Source organism: Cydia pomonella, chromosome 16, assembly GCF_033807575.1.
Source record: "Cydia pomonella isolate Wapato2018A chromosome 16, ilCydPomo1, whole genome shotgun sequence".
Taxonomy (NCBI): Eukaryota; Metazoa; Arthropoda; class Insecta; order Lepidoptera; family Tortricidae; genus Cydia; species Cydia pomonella.
In genome coordinates, this window is record NC_084718.1 from 2,173,099 (window position 1) to 2,192,379 (window position 19,281).

Consider the following 19,281-nt stretch of genomic DNA (forward strand, 5'->3'; position numbering starts at 1 on the left):
ACAACACTAAGGCCGCCTTTACACCTGTAAGTTTTACTTACGTAAGTAAGGACAAAGCTATTTGTTAGAATGAGATAATGATATTCATCTCTCACTCTATAGTATAGCTGTGTCCCTACTTACGTAAGTAAAACTTACAGGTGTAAAGGCGGCCTAAGAGTAGAATCTAGTGTTATTTGGCTACGGTTTTCTGCCAGGTTGGGCTCTGCTCTAGATCTGGAATGACATCCGCTGTGCTGTGCCCTACCAAACAAAGCGAGATGACATCCACAATGCCCATATCTCTCTTTTGGACGTAGTTTAAGGACATACTCGGGTCCAAGGAAGGATGGAAGTTCGCAAGTTGCGGGCATCTTTCTCTTATACTCCAACTAAGGCGTAATTAGAGTGACAGAGAAAGATGCACACTTTTTGCGAAGTTCGCGGTAAGCCCTCAGAGCTCACACGTCAAAACTTCGAGGGAATTTGATCAAAATGAGCAAGTTTTTTTTGTGATCCCATTTTTAACAAGTTTGGTGATGGGATGCTGGAAAAATAAAAGTGATCATGGAAATAGTACATTGTGCAACGAGAGTCTATGGATTCCGGCAGCCACAGACTGGAGTAAATTAAAGACTCTAGTTTGCAATATTCTTACCTCCGGAATTACACAAAATGTGCTTTCTCACACTTGCGAAGATAAAACTTAAATTTTAAGCGAAATAATATTATACATGTTAAGTTAGGCAACGAAAGCGCAGACACGCACAGAAGACTCATCCCGGACGGCATTTAGCCACGATTGAAAATTGAGTAATAGTTATTTGTGTCCCAAGGGAGGAAAAGTAGGAAATTGCGTGCCGCGTGTAAAATTGTTACCCGAGCCGAAGGCGAGGGTGGCAAACACGCGGGATGGAATGTCCTACGTATCCTCCCGTGGTGCGCATACTATTTTTCTGCTCGACGGAGGCGGAAATCGGCAACTTCGTTTAGCGCAGCGGGAGCAAAGATGACGCTTTCCGCCCGGAGGGCAGAAAAAATATTTTGAACGGCTATTCCATATGCGTTCCGAGAGAAGAGTTTTTAAACAGTTTCTTTCCCACCAACGGGGAACAAAAACGTAAGTATACCTTGTCTTTTTAGTGCTAACCTACGTGCCTAATGTGCCTACACACACAAGTAGGTATAAGCACTCGCAGTCTGGTACCAGTGACAAGGGCTCTCGAGACTGAGTGGTCTGCAATCCCCACTTCTTACATTGTCTCGAGTGTACCGTTTAAGTAACGTTTGGAGTAGTTGGCAAAATGCATGCTTACTGCATACTAAGGCGTGCTAAGGCCTACATACAGTTAGTAGCAAAATACGAAAGATATCGGTCTCGAAAATATGTCTATAGAGAGCGCTAGTAGCCTATTGTGGTAGCGCGTAGTGTTGGCCGAACGATAATTAGAATTGAAAATATTGAAAATAACCATTAAAAAAATTTAATTGTTAATTTTCAATTCTAATTAACGTTCGGCCAAAATGGCTAGCGCGTACTTACCGACTTTCAATCTGGAGGTGATGTCCAATAAGTTTTTCAGAACTGAAATATGCACGATATATCATCGTTGAAGAAATACATCTTGAGGAGACTTGCATACATCTGTAAAGCAATTCAAAGCCCTCTCACACATAAGGCCCATGCCTAACAGTGGGACGTATATATACCTATGCCCATGCAATTAATATGGATCTCAATTTTTTTATTGTTTAAAAATAAGAAGGTAGCAGAAGTAGTGTAGTTATTTTTGCAACCGTATGTACCTCCACTACCTGAGCAAATAAAAAAATAATAATTAAAAGAGCCATGCCTAAAGGGTCCTTATGATCCATATGCATGAGGACCCTTAAGAGGAAGAGAGGAGGTTAAGCATGGAACGCCACGTGTGTGCTACGGGAACAAATAATTTACACATACATATTCACTGTAATAGAATCATTCGCTTGGTCGGAGCTCAAAATGAGCACTCGTTGCTTTTAAATCTCTTATTGCGTAAATAACTATAATACAATTACAAACATGAATAGTCCCTCTAATGGGTCGGCGGCTTAATCAAACATAGGTATCTATCAATCATTCAGTTTATTGTAACACAAATATGATTATCTCATTGTTATACTAATATTTATGTACAGTATGACGTCTTTGTTGCTAAGCCCTACCCACACTTTAATAGCAGCCATTAAAACATCATTTGTAATTATTCTAGTTCTGCATCATAGCGCATCAAGGTCAAATAAAATTGCCCCTTTGCATCGATTGTCACTATCACTATTGCTTATCGATACGATAATCGATAAAGATGGGCGCGTTACTAGGCGCATAAGGCGGGAAAAATATGCGGACGTTTAAATTTCGACTCTGTGGGGAAAGGAATAGACACTCGATTATTTTTAATGGCAAAGGTGTTCATGCAAAATTATTGCACGTGCTTCGGTTGGCAACAAGCAGTCTACTGAGCTCAATTATTTAGCTTGGGCGTGGGTGCAGTAATGTGAAAATAAATATAAGCACAGGCACGAATAGTACAAGTAACTTTTTTAGCACAATGTAGAAATAGATTGTGTTGTTTTACATGACATCATGATATCATACGATACGAGATTCACGATAGGTACTTTAACAAGTTATATTTACTTATAATATAAGTATTGCATTATAAATATTGCACCACACTTCTCGGTGCTCTTTTTATTCTATAAACACAGTGAGCGAATTCCATTATATATTTGCACTCTTGAGTATATACTCAAGAGTGCAAATATTTTTTGAAATTCTAATATGAGACGCAGTACCTATCATGACTTCAACTTTTTAATTTGAATTTGAATAAAAAGGCTTGTGGTTCAATTGCGAAATCTTTCGCCTGCTTGCAACAACTTTGCTACATTCTAAAAACAATGATTATTTAACAAGGGAGTATTAAGTACCTAAAGTTGCTGTTTACCTCTCTGTGCTAATATAAAAGCCTGAGCAAGCGAAATATACCAAAATAGAACCAGAAGCGTAGTAAACAGTTCAACATATGGATTCTTAAGCGTTGCGAGGGTTTCGAGGGACGACGAGAGATTAATAAACATTAGCTGCCGCAGGGCAGGGTAATTAACTTAAAATGAACAATTACTATATTAATTCTAAAACATGGTATAAATAGTATTTCCTAGCAGGTAACGTGAAGAAACAAACTAGCATCTAATTATTATGGGCTCTACTTAGAGGATAAATAGCTCTTACCAATTATACTTGGCAACGAATTCCACTTCTTTGTATATGCCGAAGGTAAATCACCTCCACAAAAATAATAAGTAAGGTTTGAGTCAATTTTTGAGCTACGACGAAGATAAATATACCTAACTCTGGCACAGCGCCCTACGAAGTATGTAATATGTAGGTGAGATACATACCTATCTGTGTAAATTGGTTTGTTGACTTTAATTTTATCCACCATTACAACCAATGAGAATTTTGGAAGTAACATTAAAAATGCAACAATAATGAGCAATAATCTTTTATTAAATTTTGGTTCTCTCTGCTACCGGGCTACCGTATACTTTCGAGTCGTAAAACAGGGGTGAATGACTTTATTATAAATATGAACCCAAATAAGGATTATAGGTATTGAATATATGCAAATTGCACGAACTGAAACAGTCAAATTTTATGATGATGACATTGTGTGTTACTCGTTTATATCGCAGTAACTGTTATAGGTATTTTACGATTAGGTACTTATATTGCTAAATTAAATCTTAATAATTTGAATTCTGTAAACTCGATCTGGACGAGTAAGTTAAAAACTTGAATTTATATTTTGACGTCTGATAATACTTTGAGAATTATTTGGAAAATAAAGAAATGAAAGAATATTTGTGAAACTTTGTGCGGGATTTATTTAACATTTCGCGCCATTTATTAGAACTTTGATTACAGCGCCATCTGTTCACGATCAGTCACAACAAATGTACATTCACTTTGTATGTTGCTAGCTGTATTACTGTTTCTATTTGAAAGTAATTTTAAAATATAGCACAATCAAATATTTTATATATAATCGTAAAAGATTTCCTGAAAACATAAATTAACTGAATTCAGGTCCAGAAACAGGCGGTAGAAGAATCTACAGTGGCGCTACGTTAAATAATGGAAACTCGAACAAAGAGCTAACCAGCCACTAGAAAATAAGAGGTTGTGCTCCTTCTCTGTCCCATGCGTGCAGTTCGGACGCGCGGGAATGAGATACACAAACACTTTCGGCCATCATAACCATCTTGTGCAACTGTTTCTCTTCGGTCGTGTTCTAGTGCAAACGAACGATGGACGCCATTCGCACGAGATAAATCTTTTCTTCGCTCTATCGTGAAGCGAGAGTGTGTGCGCGTAACTCTGTGCCGGGTGTGAAGCTATGCAATAGTGTGACCGTGTGCGAAGGTGGTTTCGGAGGAGCTTAGCGGAGCGAGGATTTCAGCCTCGGGAACGGGGAGCAGCGCTTCGCGCGAGGCGCGTGCAGCCGGGCAGGCTTGTCGCGGGCGCTCGCGGTCGCGGAGCATGGCGGACGCGAGCTGAGCGGCCGCGGCGTCCGGTCCCGGGTCTCGCGGGCCGCTCCGCTCAGCCGGCCCGATGAACGCGGCACGGCTGAGGTTATTTTATGGGTATATGCGTGAGCTGCCGGCGCCGCGAGAGGAAGGCACCGGAGAAGCTAGCGGGGCTGGGCGCGGGCGGGCCCGCTAAGGGCACGGCGGCCCTGCTGCTGCCGCGCCGCGCCGACCCGCGGCCGTTGCGCCCGCTGCCCATCATGGCCAACTCCATTTCCAACATCAAGATGACCAACCCCATCAAGGGCATGGTCAGCAAGCGGCGGAAACGCTACATCAAGGACGGATTTAACCTGGACTTAGCCTGTATCCTTTTCAGTGTTTTTATGGCAAGTTGAAAGTGCTTCCGTGTTTAGGGAGCGAAGGCGACACGGATGTGTACAGTGGTGAGTTCCCCCGGGTCCGCGACCGCTTCGTGGCTACGGCCTTGAGTCGCAGCACACGCGCGCTGCGCTCTCGACTAGCAACCTTGGAATTATTGTGATAACCTGGCTCGTTCATCGTTTTCCTTCTGTCAAGGGCATTCAATTCATAACCTATAAATTGCATTCATATTACACTTGATTAGGATATACTCGTTTTTAAACGCTTCAAAACATAGCATTTGAATAAATAATCATAAAACTTAGTTATTTGGAATATCTTATTGGGAGCACAAGGTTAGAGTTAGAAAGGCTTATGTGTAGTTGTAGTGTTCAATTTGGTTGTAACTAATCTGGTTTGACTGCTTAAAATAGTCACTAAAGTCCATAAAGCTGGTGTGTCAACTCAGAAGCAAATATTGCTTACACCACTCAATATTTGCCTTGTTTGAAGGAGTTTAAATCTTGCATAGCAACAAGCACTATAACCTATAATTGTGTACTCTGTGCTCTGCACACATAGCTAGCTGTGTGGGCTAGTTAATAAACTATTTTTGAAGCCAACAAAGGCATTCATTTTGAGTTTTGCATATTCTTATCTTGACCATAATAATTGTGATTATGAAATGGGTACAATCTGGGCCATTATTTTTCTGGATACAAGTTTAATTTCTATTTTACTGCTATGTTTATATCCAAGAAAAATATTTTACCACAAGGACAAATACCATAAATTTCTTTCTAAAAATTGGAGTAAATTATTTTAAATAATTTACTATGCTATAGACTGAAAAGCATTTTATATCAATCATTATTACTATTCAAATTGTCAAGTTAAGTGTGAAAGTTAGGTCTGATTGTTTTGGAAAATACATATTCTGTCTATTAAAAGTTTAGTGCAAAATTCATAATGTGAAAATAACATTTTTAGTACTTTCTTAGTTTTATGGACGCAAGTCTGAATTATAAAATTGTTTATTTACATATTACATAATATAATAGAGGTACTACAGTAACTGTTAAAATACTAAACCAAATTAATAACTAGCTTAAATCTAAAATAGGCTCTGAATTAAATAAATATATCCATGTCTAAGTTGCCCTTTCAAATAATTTCAATCATAATCCATAGGTCAGACATAAATAGAAAGAAATACTTATTTTAATCAACACTGGCTTTTATGTCTTAGGTATCTTGAAATGATTTTATTTCTGTCTTCCAGTTTGACCTACTTCTAACAAACTCAATATTTCAATCAAGTTGATTTGATTGGCACATGTAATGTGTTAATAGGTTAACATTATACACTAAGATTCACTGTTTCGAGTCAATCTAACTGTAAAATGTCAAAATCACTAGTAAATTTGATGAACACTCTGGTCTATGAAGCCGATGGTCCCGGGTCAAATCCTGGTCAGGGCATATATTTGTGTGATGAGCACGGATATTTTTTCCAAAAATATTGGAGCAGCCAAGGTGTTTAAAAATATCTGAACATTCACTATCTTGACAACATTGGCTATATAAATTGCTACCATACTGTAACCTTTAGGGCTACAGTATGGGGTCCTTTGAAAAAGCAGTGTACAGGTTTTTAAGGGGTCGGCAACGCGCATGTAATACCTCTGGTGTTGCAGGCGTCCATAGGCTACGGTGACTGCTTACCATCAGGCGGGCCGAATGCTTGTTAGCCACCGTCGTCGTATAAAAAAAACATACATATATTTTTTCAGATGTTTAGCCTCTTGCTGCTGCTCAGGATTTTAAACTTTTCTGCTCTTCCAACACCATACAGTCAGACCAAGATAAGTTGGCTGTGATTATGACAACCTCTAGGCTGCAAGTGTTATTTTAAACATCAAACTTCTATGAAATTATGATGTTTACTTAACACTTGCACACTCACAGGCTGGGCTATCAAAATCGTTGCCATCTCATCTTGGTCTGATTTTTATTATTATTATTACATTATATAGCCTTTATCACTTATTTATATAGCCACATTAAAATGTATTATATCATACATTTTTATTTTTGTTGACGTACCCAGTGTCGGGCATACCCTGACTTTACCATTCTATAATATAAAATTCTATTCACTCTAATAAGGGTCAACATTACCTAGTGCCAGCTATCATACTGGTTTTCAAATAAAATAGACGAGAACAGTAGTAAATACAACTTATATTTCTCAAAGTATAAGTTTTCCTTATAATCGGATTAACTCGTACTCTGACACAGCTTTTTTTAACCTAAAGAAAGATACAATTGTCCTTGTGGCATTGGTTACATCATATTGTTACCATGTGGATTTTAGAGACATTCACACACATGACAGGCAGCAGTCAACTATCATGACACTTACAAGTGAACTGTAGCACATAATCCGTAGTCCTGACAGCAGCAATGTCTCTAACTGCACTTTTGTACATTTGCAAGACATTGCTCTCCATGTTTAAACACATTTGCAAGCCATGATCCTAATACTAATAATATTGATCAAGAATAAATCTTAGTCTAGTTCAGTGGTGGGCAAACTTTCTACACGGGGGCCAGAAAGCTTAAGAAATGTAAGAGGAGGGCCAGAATTGCTGCAAAAATGTATTTTTGATTTGGCTGCCGGTTATAGTGGACCAATTCCATATACTAATTCTTTCATAGTAGCTGCGGTAATTCTTTCGCGGCCATACTTTGCCCACCAATAGTGTAGTTAGTTAGTTGTGTGGCCTTGCTTAAGAAAACCATCCCAGGTTTTATTTGCCATATTTGCTTGAATATTTATTTGGTTATTTTTATCTGAATGTTCCATTCGGTTCACCTAGATATGATTGAAGCCTTGAGTCCTCAAAGTTCTGAGCACTCTTGAGCTATCTAAGTTGTATGAAATAGCCCAAAACTAGGAATAGTGTAGTGTTTTTTTATGTGATAGCGAGCAAACAAGCAGATGAGCCACCTGATGATCTCTTATATCAAAACCAAGATCCTAATTTAGTCGCTGAGCTCACATAGTTTAGTTTACCAGGCTGACAATGAGTGTATTCTATGTGTACAGTAAGCTGCAGAGATAACTGACCCCCTGCATAGAAACTTGCTTGCAGGGGCTCAGTTATCTCTGCAGCTTACTGTACAGTCGATGAATTTGATTTATGTAACACAGTAAGTTGTCATAGTCACAATTTAAAAGCCACTACAAATCTCATATTATTGTTAATGTGAAAAGGTACAGTCAAAGTTTTAAATTTCGATATGGACAAAGTGACAAAGATATGTACACATTATCCTAATATATAGGCAATAAGGTCGTGTATACATATTTTTGGCACTTTGTCCGTTTCGATATTTAATACCTTACTACACAAAGTGGCATGGAAAGCTTAGTAGCTCAATCTCTAAATTTAGTGAATATAAAAATCAGTCTAATAATTAAGCATTTGGTTAGGGGTCTTGAAAAAGGCCTGGACATTCACTGTTTAGTGTTTGTATTGATATTTATGAATACAGTAAATACTGCATCATTACAGAGATAAACTGGCCAGATATTTTTAGTGCCTTGTTGTACCTAATCAGCGTTGGTTTAGGTCATTCACCCGACACACATACAAGCAGTATCAGTGTGATTGCAAGTATTCTTTTGCATTATTTCCTTATTATTATTAATGATAGGCCACCCTTTCCTTGTTCTAATGCAACTTATGAGTGAATTTATTTTGTTGCTAAGTATTATTTAGTGAATAAATGTAAATAAATTATTCACCCTACTCTTTTCAAATTTAAATTTACCTTGAGGGCTCTTTTATCTCCCGCATGTAATTGCTGATATTTCTTGGTTTTTAACCTACTCCTGGACAACACTCGGAAACCGGTTAAATTTCCAAACCTTTTGATTTCGGTATCGCTTGAAGAATCGTTATTTTTAAACCGGTTTTCATGAGAATAGTTTTAATTACAAACCTTCCGTGAGACACAGACATATTAAATATGTTAAAACGGGTCACCCACGTATTTTACGTCGAAAACGCCGACATGTTTCACTCCGTTCCGAGGAGTATCGTCAGGAGCTTGCGTTGACGGACCGGCGCAGACTGCGGGCCGCAGCCCTCCGCGCCCGATGACTCGGCGCGGGACTTCAAACACGTGAACGACCCGTTTTAACATATTTAATATGAGAATAGTTCTTGTCAAATTAACCGGTTTAGAACAATAAAAACCGGTTTATTCCTATGTCGGTGTCTATGTTTACGCAGGCATACCACCAGGCCGGCCGTTACGTCGCTCGTCGAATAAACCGGTTTTTTAGGTTACAATAATATTTATTTACGATACAAGTGCGAAAAGTAGGAAATTAGGAAAAAAACACGACCGAAGGGAGCGTTTTAAATCGACACGAGTTGCGAAATTACCAAACGTGGCTATAACTCGGGGAACAAACCAAGTTACTCTATTATACTGTACTGTACTTTGATTTGTGTGACCGGGCAGTCTAGAGGCCCAAAGCATTAGCTGAAAATACCGGTTCTAGAGGGCTCTGTCACTTTTCCTGAAGAATTTAGTATATTCTTTCTTCTTTCCATCCTGTTACCCCCAGTGTTAGGGCTCAAACCATTTTCTTCCATTGACTCTGGTCACAAAGTAAATAGCGGCGGCGCGCGCCGGAGCAGAGAGTCCGCTCAGTACAAACTTACAAAGTGCCATTTTCGCTGCACGCACACAGACGTGACATTTACGCAAACAGACGTTACATTTACAGGCGTTCTCGGGTAGAGCTTAGTCGGGCTGTGTGCGCGTTGCTCACTTGCAGGGCTCGGAACCGGTTAATTTTTAAATCCCGAAATAGCCCAATATTTTTAATTATTTTATACTCTTTACGTAGGACTGGATCATGTATTAATAAGGTTACAACTTCGCATTATTAGATAGTCCCATTAAAGATGAAATAATAAATCAAAGAACGAAAAATAACGTAATAATACCGGTATTTTTTGTATGAAGGAAAAACCGGTTCTGAGACTTCTGAGCCTTGCTCACTTGACGTCCCCGCCGCTACGTAGGTACCTACTGTCATGTACGTCAAAATGCAGTCTACGGAATGTAAACATGATAAGATGTGTGTATAAACAAATCGATGTATGTCTGTAAACTTATATTACCTACTACTTTTTAAAATTCGAAATTAATACAGAAGCAACCCTAGTGAGTCGGGCAAGTTTAGGTATGTATTTTTAAGAACGGCGAGAACGGACCTTTGTTTATTTTTTATTTTGTGCTCCGGTCCTGGGTCCGGTCTCCCACCCCATCCCCAATACACCCCAAATTGAATTTAGTATATATGACGTCTAATACTATATACTTCTAAAATACCAAATTTCATCTAACAAGGAAAGGTACCCAACTGTCCGGTTCCGATTTAATTTATATTTATATATGTTATAGAGTAGTCTAAAATAACGGACACGCATTTTTTTTAGCTGCTCAAACTCAACCTATTGGGAGAAATTGTTCTCCAAAGTACTAAAAAGTTACTAAATCTTCTAACTCCTATAGAAAGTGATGCTCGAGCAACTTGCTAGTTAATGGCTTGTTTGAGTATATGTTTGAGAACAGGAAAAAAAATGTACACGTGTTTTGTTATATCTGCTTAAACTTAAGTTTTCCTGAAACCCATCTTTATGTGTAACATTAGCGATAAGATATTATAAAACTTCGAATGTCGATTTTTTTAAGAAAAAATGAATTTAAGCAGATATAACAAAACACGTGCTCATTATTTTTTGCTGCTTTCAAACATATACTCAAACCAGCCATTAACTAGCAAGTTGCTGGAGCATCACTTTCTATAGGAGTTAGAAGATTTAGTAACTTTTTAGTACTTTGGAGGATAATTTCTCCTAATAGGTTGAGTTTGGGCAGCTAAAAAAATACGTGTCCGTTATTTTAGACTACTCTATAACATATATAAATAAATATGAATCAAATCGGAACCGGACAGTTGGGTACCTTTCCTTGTAAGTCGGTTCAGCGGTTGTTGATTCCTCATTTATTTCCGTTCACTGTTCCCCATACATTGTTTTATTTTATACTACATCGGTGGAAAAAAAGCATACGGCCTGCCTGATGGTAAGCAGTCTCAGTAGCCTATGGACGCCTGCAACTGCAGAGGTGTGCGCGTTGCCGACCCTAACACTCCCTTACTCACCGGCAGAAACACAACACTATGAGTAGGGTCTAGTGGTATTTTTCCCAGTTGGGCTCTGCTCTAGATGTGGAATGACATCCACTGTGCTCTGCCCTACCACGCAAAGCGAGATGACATTCACAGTGCCCATGCCTCTCTTTTGGACGTAGTTTAAGGACATACCTGGGTCCATATTACATATTTTCATGAGAATGAATAGGGGTTAACCATCTTATGGGATGATTACTGGGATAAAAACTATACAATGCTCTTCCCTGGGACTCATTATCTCTACACCTAATTTTAAATTAAATTGAGTCAGCGGTTTAAACGTGAAGACGTAACAGACAGACAGACACACACTATCGCATTTATAATATTCTGACGAACGGTTTGGCCTAGTGGGTAGTGACCCTGCCTACGAAGCTGATGGTCCCGGGTTCAAATCCTGGTAAGGGCATTTATTCGTGTGATGAGCATGGATATTTGTTCCTGAGTCATGGGTGTTTTCTATGTATTTAAGTATTTATAAATATTTATATATTATATATATCGTTGTCTAATGTACCCTCGAACACAAGCCTTATTGAGCCGTACTCATTGTGTAATAATGTCCTATAATATTTATTTATTATTTTAGTATGGATTTATTTATAGTACTGTGCATAAATGTACACCTCAGTCTGTGCCTAAAATAATGATAAACAAAAATAACCATCTCATCATGCAACTTTGTATGAAAAATGAGAATGGCTTCAAAGAAACTTCCTTTATTTATATTATAAATATAATATTTATAAACAAATAGCAGAGTGATTTCTATTGCTTTTATTCGAATGGAAAACTTCCGGCAATCTCAAAGAGTACTTGAGGATGTCAAAGCGAAAGGGCGTCAGTTGTTGGCACAGAACTACAATAGGGCACGTTGACATTGTTGCCCAATCCTGAATTATAAATCAAGTAACCGTCAAAAAATAATTTTTGGACACACACTTTTATTTGCCGGACTGCACTTTCCTCTTTATTAAGTTTTGCCCCATCGTAGTTCCTTTGGCTACCTTCCGACTGCATCATCAGATCAGCTCCATTTAAGTATACTATTGCACTGTCATCGGAAATACAGAAGTATACCAAATTTCAGCTCAAACAGACACCAGGAAGTGGTTCCAATTTAAGTTACAAGATTTGATGCATATATATATATATAGTAGAGACATTCTTACACAAATTGATATCCCACGGCAAGCTCAAGAAGCCTTGTGTTATGGGTACTCAGACAACGATATATATAATATACAAATACTTAATAAAAAAAAAGCAATTAAAAAATACAATTTGGTTACCCTACTGAACGCGACGTCTTGTCGATTTCCATACAGCGTATGTCAAAAGTCATAGGGTGACCATGAAAACTTAGTATAAGATTAATTTTTACTTGTAAAATAAACCAATTATCTACTACCATATGATAATCTGGATCATTTACAGAGCCAGAAAAAAGTGGTTCTGGATCACGACCCAGAAATCATCCTGTATAGTTCGGTATATTACGATATTTTGGTATATTTCATCTCTCTCACAATGTAGGTGCTAGACAGACAGCAATACAGATTTTGGTATCTTTGTTGGCGTGTGTGGTGCTTAGCTATACTATATCTGTCGGTATCTTACGGTAAATTAATGTATATTATCGCTCCGACTGTGACGGGCTTTAGTTTATGCTATATTATTATTTTTTACATTTCTGGCCTATGAATTCATTTTATTTACATTTTAGTCCTTATTTGATAGAAGTTAATTGTTACACACCTTACCCGCTTGTTTTCTATCTAAACCAAAGAGAATTTGAAGTAGAGGTGTATTGTCAAACAAAACTTTGTAGCGACGTAAATTTACTGCCATCTTTTGACATATAATTTAAACTTTTTTAAAAAAAATTTTTTAAATATTATACGACATTATTACACAAATTGACTAAGTCCCACAGTAAGCTCAATAAGGCTTGTGTTGAGGGTATTTAGACAACGATATATATAATATATAAATATTTATAAATACTTAAATACATAGAAAACACCCATGACTCAGGAACAAATATCCATGCTCATCACACGAATAAATGCCCTTACCAGGATTTGAACCCGGGACCATCAGCTTCGTAGGCAGGGTCACTACCCACTAGGCCAAACCGGTCGTCAGAAGAGCGATACTTTTAGAACGCCATTTGGCTTTGATCCTTATTATGTTACGGATATGAGTTAAATTGTTTAAATACCAAAAAGTGGCGCCATCTAATAGATCAAAAGCCAAAGGTATATCAGCATCATTTCGAGCGATGGCGCCATAATCTTTAGGCAGTGCCCGGTAAGCTACTAAAACATGATAAGCACAGAATAAGCTATTTTGTTATTTTTAGAATTTATAGCCTGGAGCATGCAAATAACTATGTTACCGTCCCAGTACCGTACTCTTAATGACCACTTTGTTACTTTAAAAACATTTTTTTTCTGGTTACAAGGTTACAAGGTATCGTTGGTGCAGTATTAAAATGTGCTTTATCTTGATATACAATAAAAAAAATACCGTTTGGTTTTTTTTGTATCCAGATTTACCAGACCTGTAGTAAAAAGTAGAATAACCCAGAATGCGTCATCTTGAATAGGCTACAATGTGTGTTTACTTTTTGACGAATTAAAAGTCCAAACTCCATTTTTCTGGTAATCATAATTTTCCGTTACGCCTACTTCCCTTTAACTTGCGTAGGGGTTGCGTCATATAATTTACTGAACCGGAAAACGTTGAAATGCCATTGACAGGTGTCATCAGCTGGGGAAATGTCAAATTTTCTTTTCCTTGTGCCGGATTTAGTTATATCCAACTATTATAGTACCAATAAACTTCTCCTCTTCCTTGAAACGTTGGAGGTAAAATAAAATAAGTTTTTGGCAAAAATTTCATTTTTGTTACAAGCGTTAATCGCAGACTATACTTTTTTTTTGACAGGCGACTAATACTCATTCACTCACGAGCTAATTCTAAGAACCCCAAACACAATTAGGTTGCGTTGTTTTATCACAGAGTTCCTATGGCCACCTCCTGTCTCCATCATCAGATCAGCTCGATGGTACCATAATATTGCATTGTCACCCGACTTACATATGCATGCAAAATTTTAGTTCAATCGGAAACCGAGAAGTGGATTTAACTTGCAAGGTTTGATTACACACCCGGACCGGGTAAGTACGTCCTACAACTACGTCCAAAAGAGAGGTATGGGCATTGTGAATGTCATCTCGCTTTGTGTGGTAAGGCACAGCCAGTGGATGTCATTCCAGATCTAGAGCAGAGCCCAACTGGGGAAGTACCACCTTACAGAAAACGGCAGCCAAATAACACTATACCCTACCCATAGTGTTGTGTTCCTGGCCGGTGGAGTAAGGTTGTGTGCCAGGCTCAACGAGGGGGGGTGGGGGGAGGGTTTAGGGTCCGGCAACACGCATGAACTCCTCTGGAGTTGCAGTGTACATAGGCTACGGAGACTGCTTACCATCATGCGGCCCGTATGCTTGTTGCCCACCGAAGTAGTATAAAAAAATACCGACACACAGACAACGGGACAGGTGAAACTAAATAAAAGCTTGTAATTATACGCGATAATCCCGTTTTATAATGAACTAGGGACCCGGCCCGGATTCGCACGGGTTACACAAAACCTTAACTAATAATACACCTATGCCTTCCTCAAGAATCACTGTATTCATAAGTTGCCAACCGCATGAAAATCTGTTCAGTAGTTCACGCAGACAGACGCGGCGGGGGACGGAGCACGATAAGCAAGCTATGTGACATATGACATATAATTTCTTAAATTACAACCGGTCTGTGCACGCGCTTGCTTCTAAGGGAGCCAATTGAGCCGAAGCCTAGCTACTGAGTAGCTGCATTTGCATTACCTATTGACAATTTATAATCATTCGACAAATATAACAGTAAATAAAAAGAACTCTAGGTTAGGCGATAACAGAGCTTTCAATATGAGCACAATAAGCAAGCGATGTGACATATGACATATCATTTCTTAAATTACAACCGGTCTGTGTCCGCGCTTGCTTCTCAAGGAGCCAATTGAGCCGAAGCATTGAGCACATGGCAACGAACCGTGTATCGCCAAGGCTACCACGAGGTGGCATTTGACATTTACGGTAGCGATCGAGTTCACCCAGTCGCCAACCTAAACGTCAGGTGTCAACTCGTGGTACGGCTAGTCATGTCACGCGTGAGATTATTCAATTCAATAATTTTAATTCAGAAAATAAATTCCATATACCAATACATTAAAATACAATATAAATTAAGATAAAAATTAAAATTAAATATGTTAGTAACAATGTGTAAATCCTTAAGAAACTATGTTAGTAATAAATTGGCTTAAAAAAATATTATTTCCCCGCTGTGGTATGGAGCTGCATCCATAGCCTCAGTATCGACGAGTCCCACCTCTCGGCCAGCGTTTGTAGGATGGTGTTCGTGGAGCCGCGCACACGTTTATTATGACCAACCGTTTCTAATGATTTTAAAAGATGGGTAGTCTATGTCACGTAGGGTATAAGAACCATGGGGAACTTTGTATGGAGGCTGGTCCAAAAATCAACAGAAATAAGAGTTAGGTCATTAGATAAGTATTTCTATGTACTTCATTTCGTTCTATGGGCACTAAGCGGAATTCCATTGCAGAACTGAGATATTTGTATTTTAGTTTAAATATCATCACCCTTATTGCCTATGCCATAGAGTCCAAGTAAGTCAATTAATTGCTGCAGGGTAGATGTTCGCGTACCGCTACGAGCGCGGCAGACCATTCGCCGCGCTCTTCTACCGGTGTACTCTGTTGCCTTGGTAATAAGGGTGATGACATTTTGACTAAAATACAAATATCTTAGCTCTGCAATGGAATTCCGCTTGGTGCCTATAGAACGAAATGAAATAAATAGAAATACCTACCTAATGATCTAATTTTCAACTCTGCACTGTGTTGATTTATGGTTCATTTTGACACAAGTAAGTTGGTGAATCTGCTCTCTTCAAAATTGCATTTCTATTAAGAGCCCTTAATCCTTGGAGCGTTCTCCGATTTCACGAAATAACGCTCGATAGATGGCGTTGGCGCTCGGTACGCGAGCGCCGGCAACGCGACGCGGCGCGTTCAATGCAGACTAGAATAATCTTGATAGTTTTCATATATATTTCAAGCAACATTAATTTAGTGTCATATGATATCATATGGGCACTCTTTATTTTATTGTATATGCACAGTAGTTTTTTTTTTTTTATGTACACTACTACTAAGTGTACAGACTACAGAGTGTACTATAAACCCTTGCTCTTTAATTCTGTCTCTTTCACACCAATGGAAAATGAAGAAGTTAGTAAATGACTGCAGGTATAAGATAAAGTATATTAGTTCGATAGAGAGACAGATAGTGTTTCGTTGTCGTATCGTAAACGATTGGCATGTTGGCCACACACTTGCTTAGTGCCTAGCCAAAATACCAATCGTTTGCGTATATTAGTGCGATAGAGAGAGAGTAGTGTTCGTTGTCGTATCGTAAACGATTGGCATGTTGGCTACGCACACCATGATACCTAGCCAAGAAGCCAATCGAATTGCGCATATTAGTGCGATAGAGAGACAGATAGTGTTTCCTTGTCGTATCGTAAACGTTTCGCATGTTGGCTACGCACCCATGCTGCCCAGCCAAGATGCCAATCGTTTGTGCATATTAGTACGAGAGAGAGACAGATAGTGTTTCGTTGTCGTATCGATTGGCATGGTGGCTACGCACCCATGCTGCCTAGTCAAGATGCCAATGAGATATAGAGTTTCAGTGTTACTTTGAAATCACGTTAGGGTTTGTATTATTATTTTTGGACCCGAATGAAGTCCATCCAGGTTCTTCTTATGATGGATTCAGGAGTTGGTCACCAGAACTCCTAATCTACTCATTATAATTCCATCGTGCTTGGGCTCCAAAAGATTTGCCCTGACGAACACCATCGATCTAGATGAGGTCCAGGGTCTCATGACGGAGTCAGGAGTTGGTCACCAGAACTCCCCAGAACTCCTAATCTACTCATCATAACTCCATCGAGTTTGCGGCTCAATAGATTTACCCTGATGAGCACCATCAATCTAGATGAAGTCCAGGGTCTCATGATGGAGTCAGGAGTAGGTCACTAGAACTCCTAATCTACTCATTATAATTCCATCGTATTTGAGCTCAATAGATTTGCCCTGACGAGTACCATCAATCTAAATGAAGTCCAGGGTCTCATGATGGAGTCAGGAGTTGGTCACCATAATTCCTAATCTACTCATCATAACTCCATCGTGTTTGGGCTCAATAGATTTGCCCTCAACGAGCACCATCAATCTAGATGATGTTCAGGGTCTCATGATGGAGTCAGGAGTTGGTCACTAGAACTCCTAATCTACTCATTATAATTCCAACGTGTTTGGGCTCAAAAGATTTGCCCTAACGAGTACCATCGATCTAGATGAAGTCCAGGCACCAAGTGGCATTCGGGGTTCTATATGAGATGTCTAGTCGTTCACATGTACTCCACAAGCTGTGTAAGTCAGCTGTATAAGAGCTGTATAGCTTGCTATAATGCTCTTATAGAACCAGTGTTGGGCACAAATTAGACAGCCTTAAGTTCACTATGGCTGTACATTAGCAGTATAATAGCATTATAATAGCAGTTTAATAATAATAATAATAATAATAATGTGGCGAGCTGACGGTGAGTGCGACAACCGCGGACCCCCTATTCCAGAGGGCCCTTTTATTAGGCCCTCGCCTCTGCGCTTGGCCTTCACCGCCGCCAGAGTGGAGTCGCAAGAGCGGACCTTATGCTCCAGGTTGGAAGTGTAAATTGTCCATAACGCCGGCGGCCTGCTGAACGGATTACCGGGATCTGGCTTCCGCAGACTCACCTCTCGACAAACTCACAGCCGCTCCAAAGTGTTGCCCTATTGTCGCACTGTGCGTGCGGCCGTTGTGGGGCCCACTCAATGAGTTGGCGAGTCCACCGCCTGTCTTACACAATTCCGAGACTGATTGTCACGGCAGGTGTCCGCTAGTCTCCTCCATAGCCTATTATCCAGTCCATCCAACTTTCAAATCAATGCCTTATGACCTTAGATCCCATCGCAGCACAAAAGTGCTGCACTGCAATAGTCTTTGCACCTGGCGGGACCATCTCCGGATGTATACATATTGTGCGCTCGGAGATGGTATCCGCGACGTGTATCCCTTGCTTGTAGATTAATTTGTCTTAAAGGGCCTCTGCGCTGTTGGCTTCGGCCCCACGTATGCCTCCCAAAGGTCCGGGACCCCATGGTCCCCGAGATATGGTAAGACAGACAAATAAATAATAATATTCTTTATTGTGCACAACGAAAACATGATTAAATACAGTAATTAACATAAAAAAACTAAGCAACAACAGGCGGTCTTATCGCTAAAAAGCGATCTCTTCCAGACAACCTTCAGGTAGTAGAAATTACTGTAAGGAAGAAATATGTATAAGGGTAGCAAATATAAATGGAGAACCAGAACAGAGGAAAAAAATAAAACAGCACAAATATATGTATAACATATAAATATATACATAAATATGATAAATATATATATATAAACATATACATACATATTTCACACAACACAGAATCAAAGAGACTGAATCGAATGATTACGAGTTTGAGGAAGGGACAGATAGTGTATTTTGAGTTGAGCCTTAAAATGGGGAGCGATTTAGCAATGTCTTATCTCAGACGGCAGGGCATTCCATAACCGAATCGCTTTGAAGGTAAAAGAATCGTTATAAGAATTTTGAAGAAGAAGAAATTTGGGCAAGCATATAATTTTGGGAGCATCTCAAAGAAGAGAGGTATTTGAAGCGCTCCTTCAAGTAGAGTGGGGTAGAGGGGTTGAATAAAATACCGTACAGGTGAGCAAGAATATGTGAAATTGCGTCGCAAACGTATGGGAAGCCACTTGAGCTGCGAACGGTAATAAGGAGACATGATCATATTTTCGCAAGCCATAAATGAACCGGATGCATAGATTTTG

The 19,281-nt window shown here is 39.2% G+C and overlaps 1 protein-coding gene across 1 annotated transcript in view; it reads left to right on the forward strand.

The window, feature by feature from the left end:
• Positions 1-3,049: 3,049 nt before the first annotated feature.
• The window catches only part of LOC133526226 (phosphatidylinositol 3,4,5-trisphosphate 3-phosphatase and dual-specificity protein phosphatase PTEN), an 85,514-nt gene continuing 69,282 nt past the window's right edge, over positions 3,050-19,281 (forward strand). Inside the window, exon 1 of the mRNA XM_061862753.1 lies at positions 3,050-4,920. Within this exon, the coding sequence (XP_061718737.1) occupies positions 4,668-4,920 (253 nt within the window). The 5' untranslated portion in view covers positions 3,050-4,667. The remainder of the gene's footprint in view (positions 4,921-19,281) is intronic.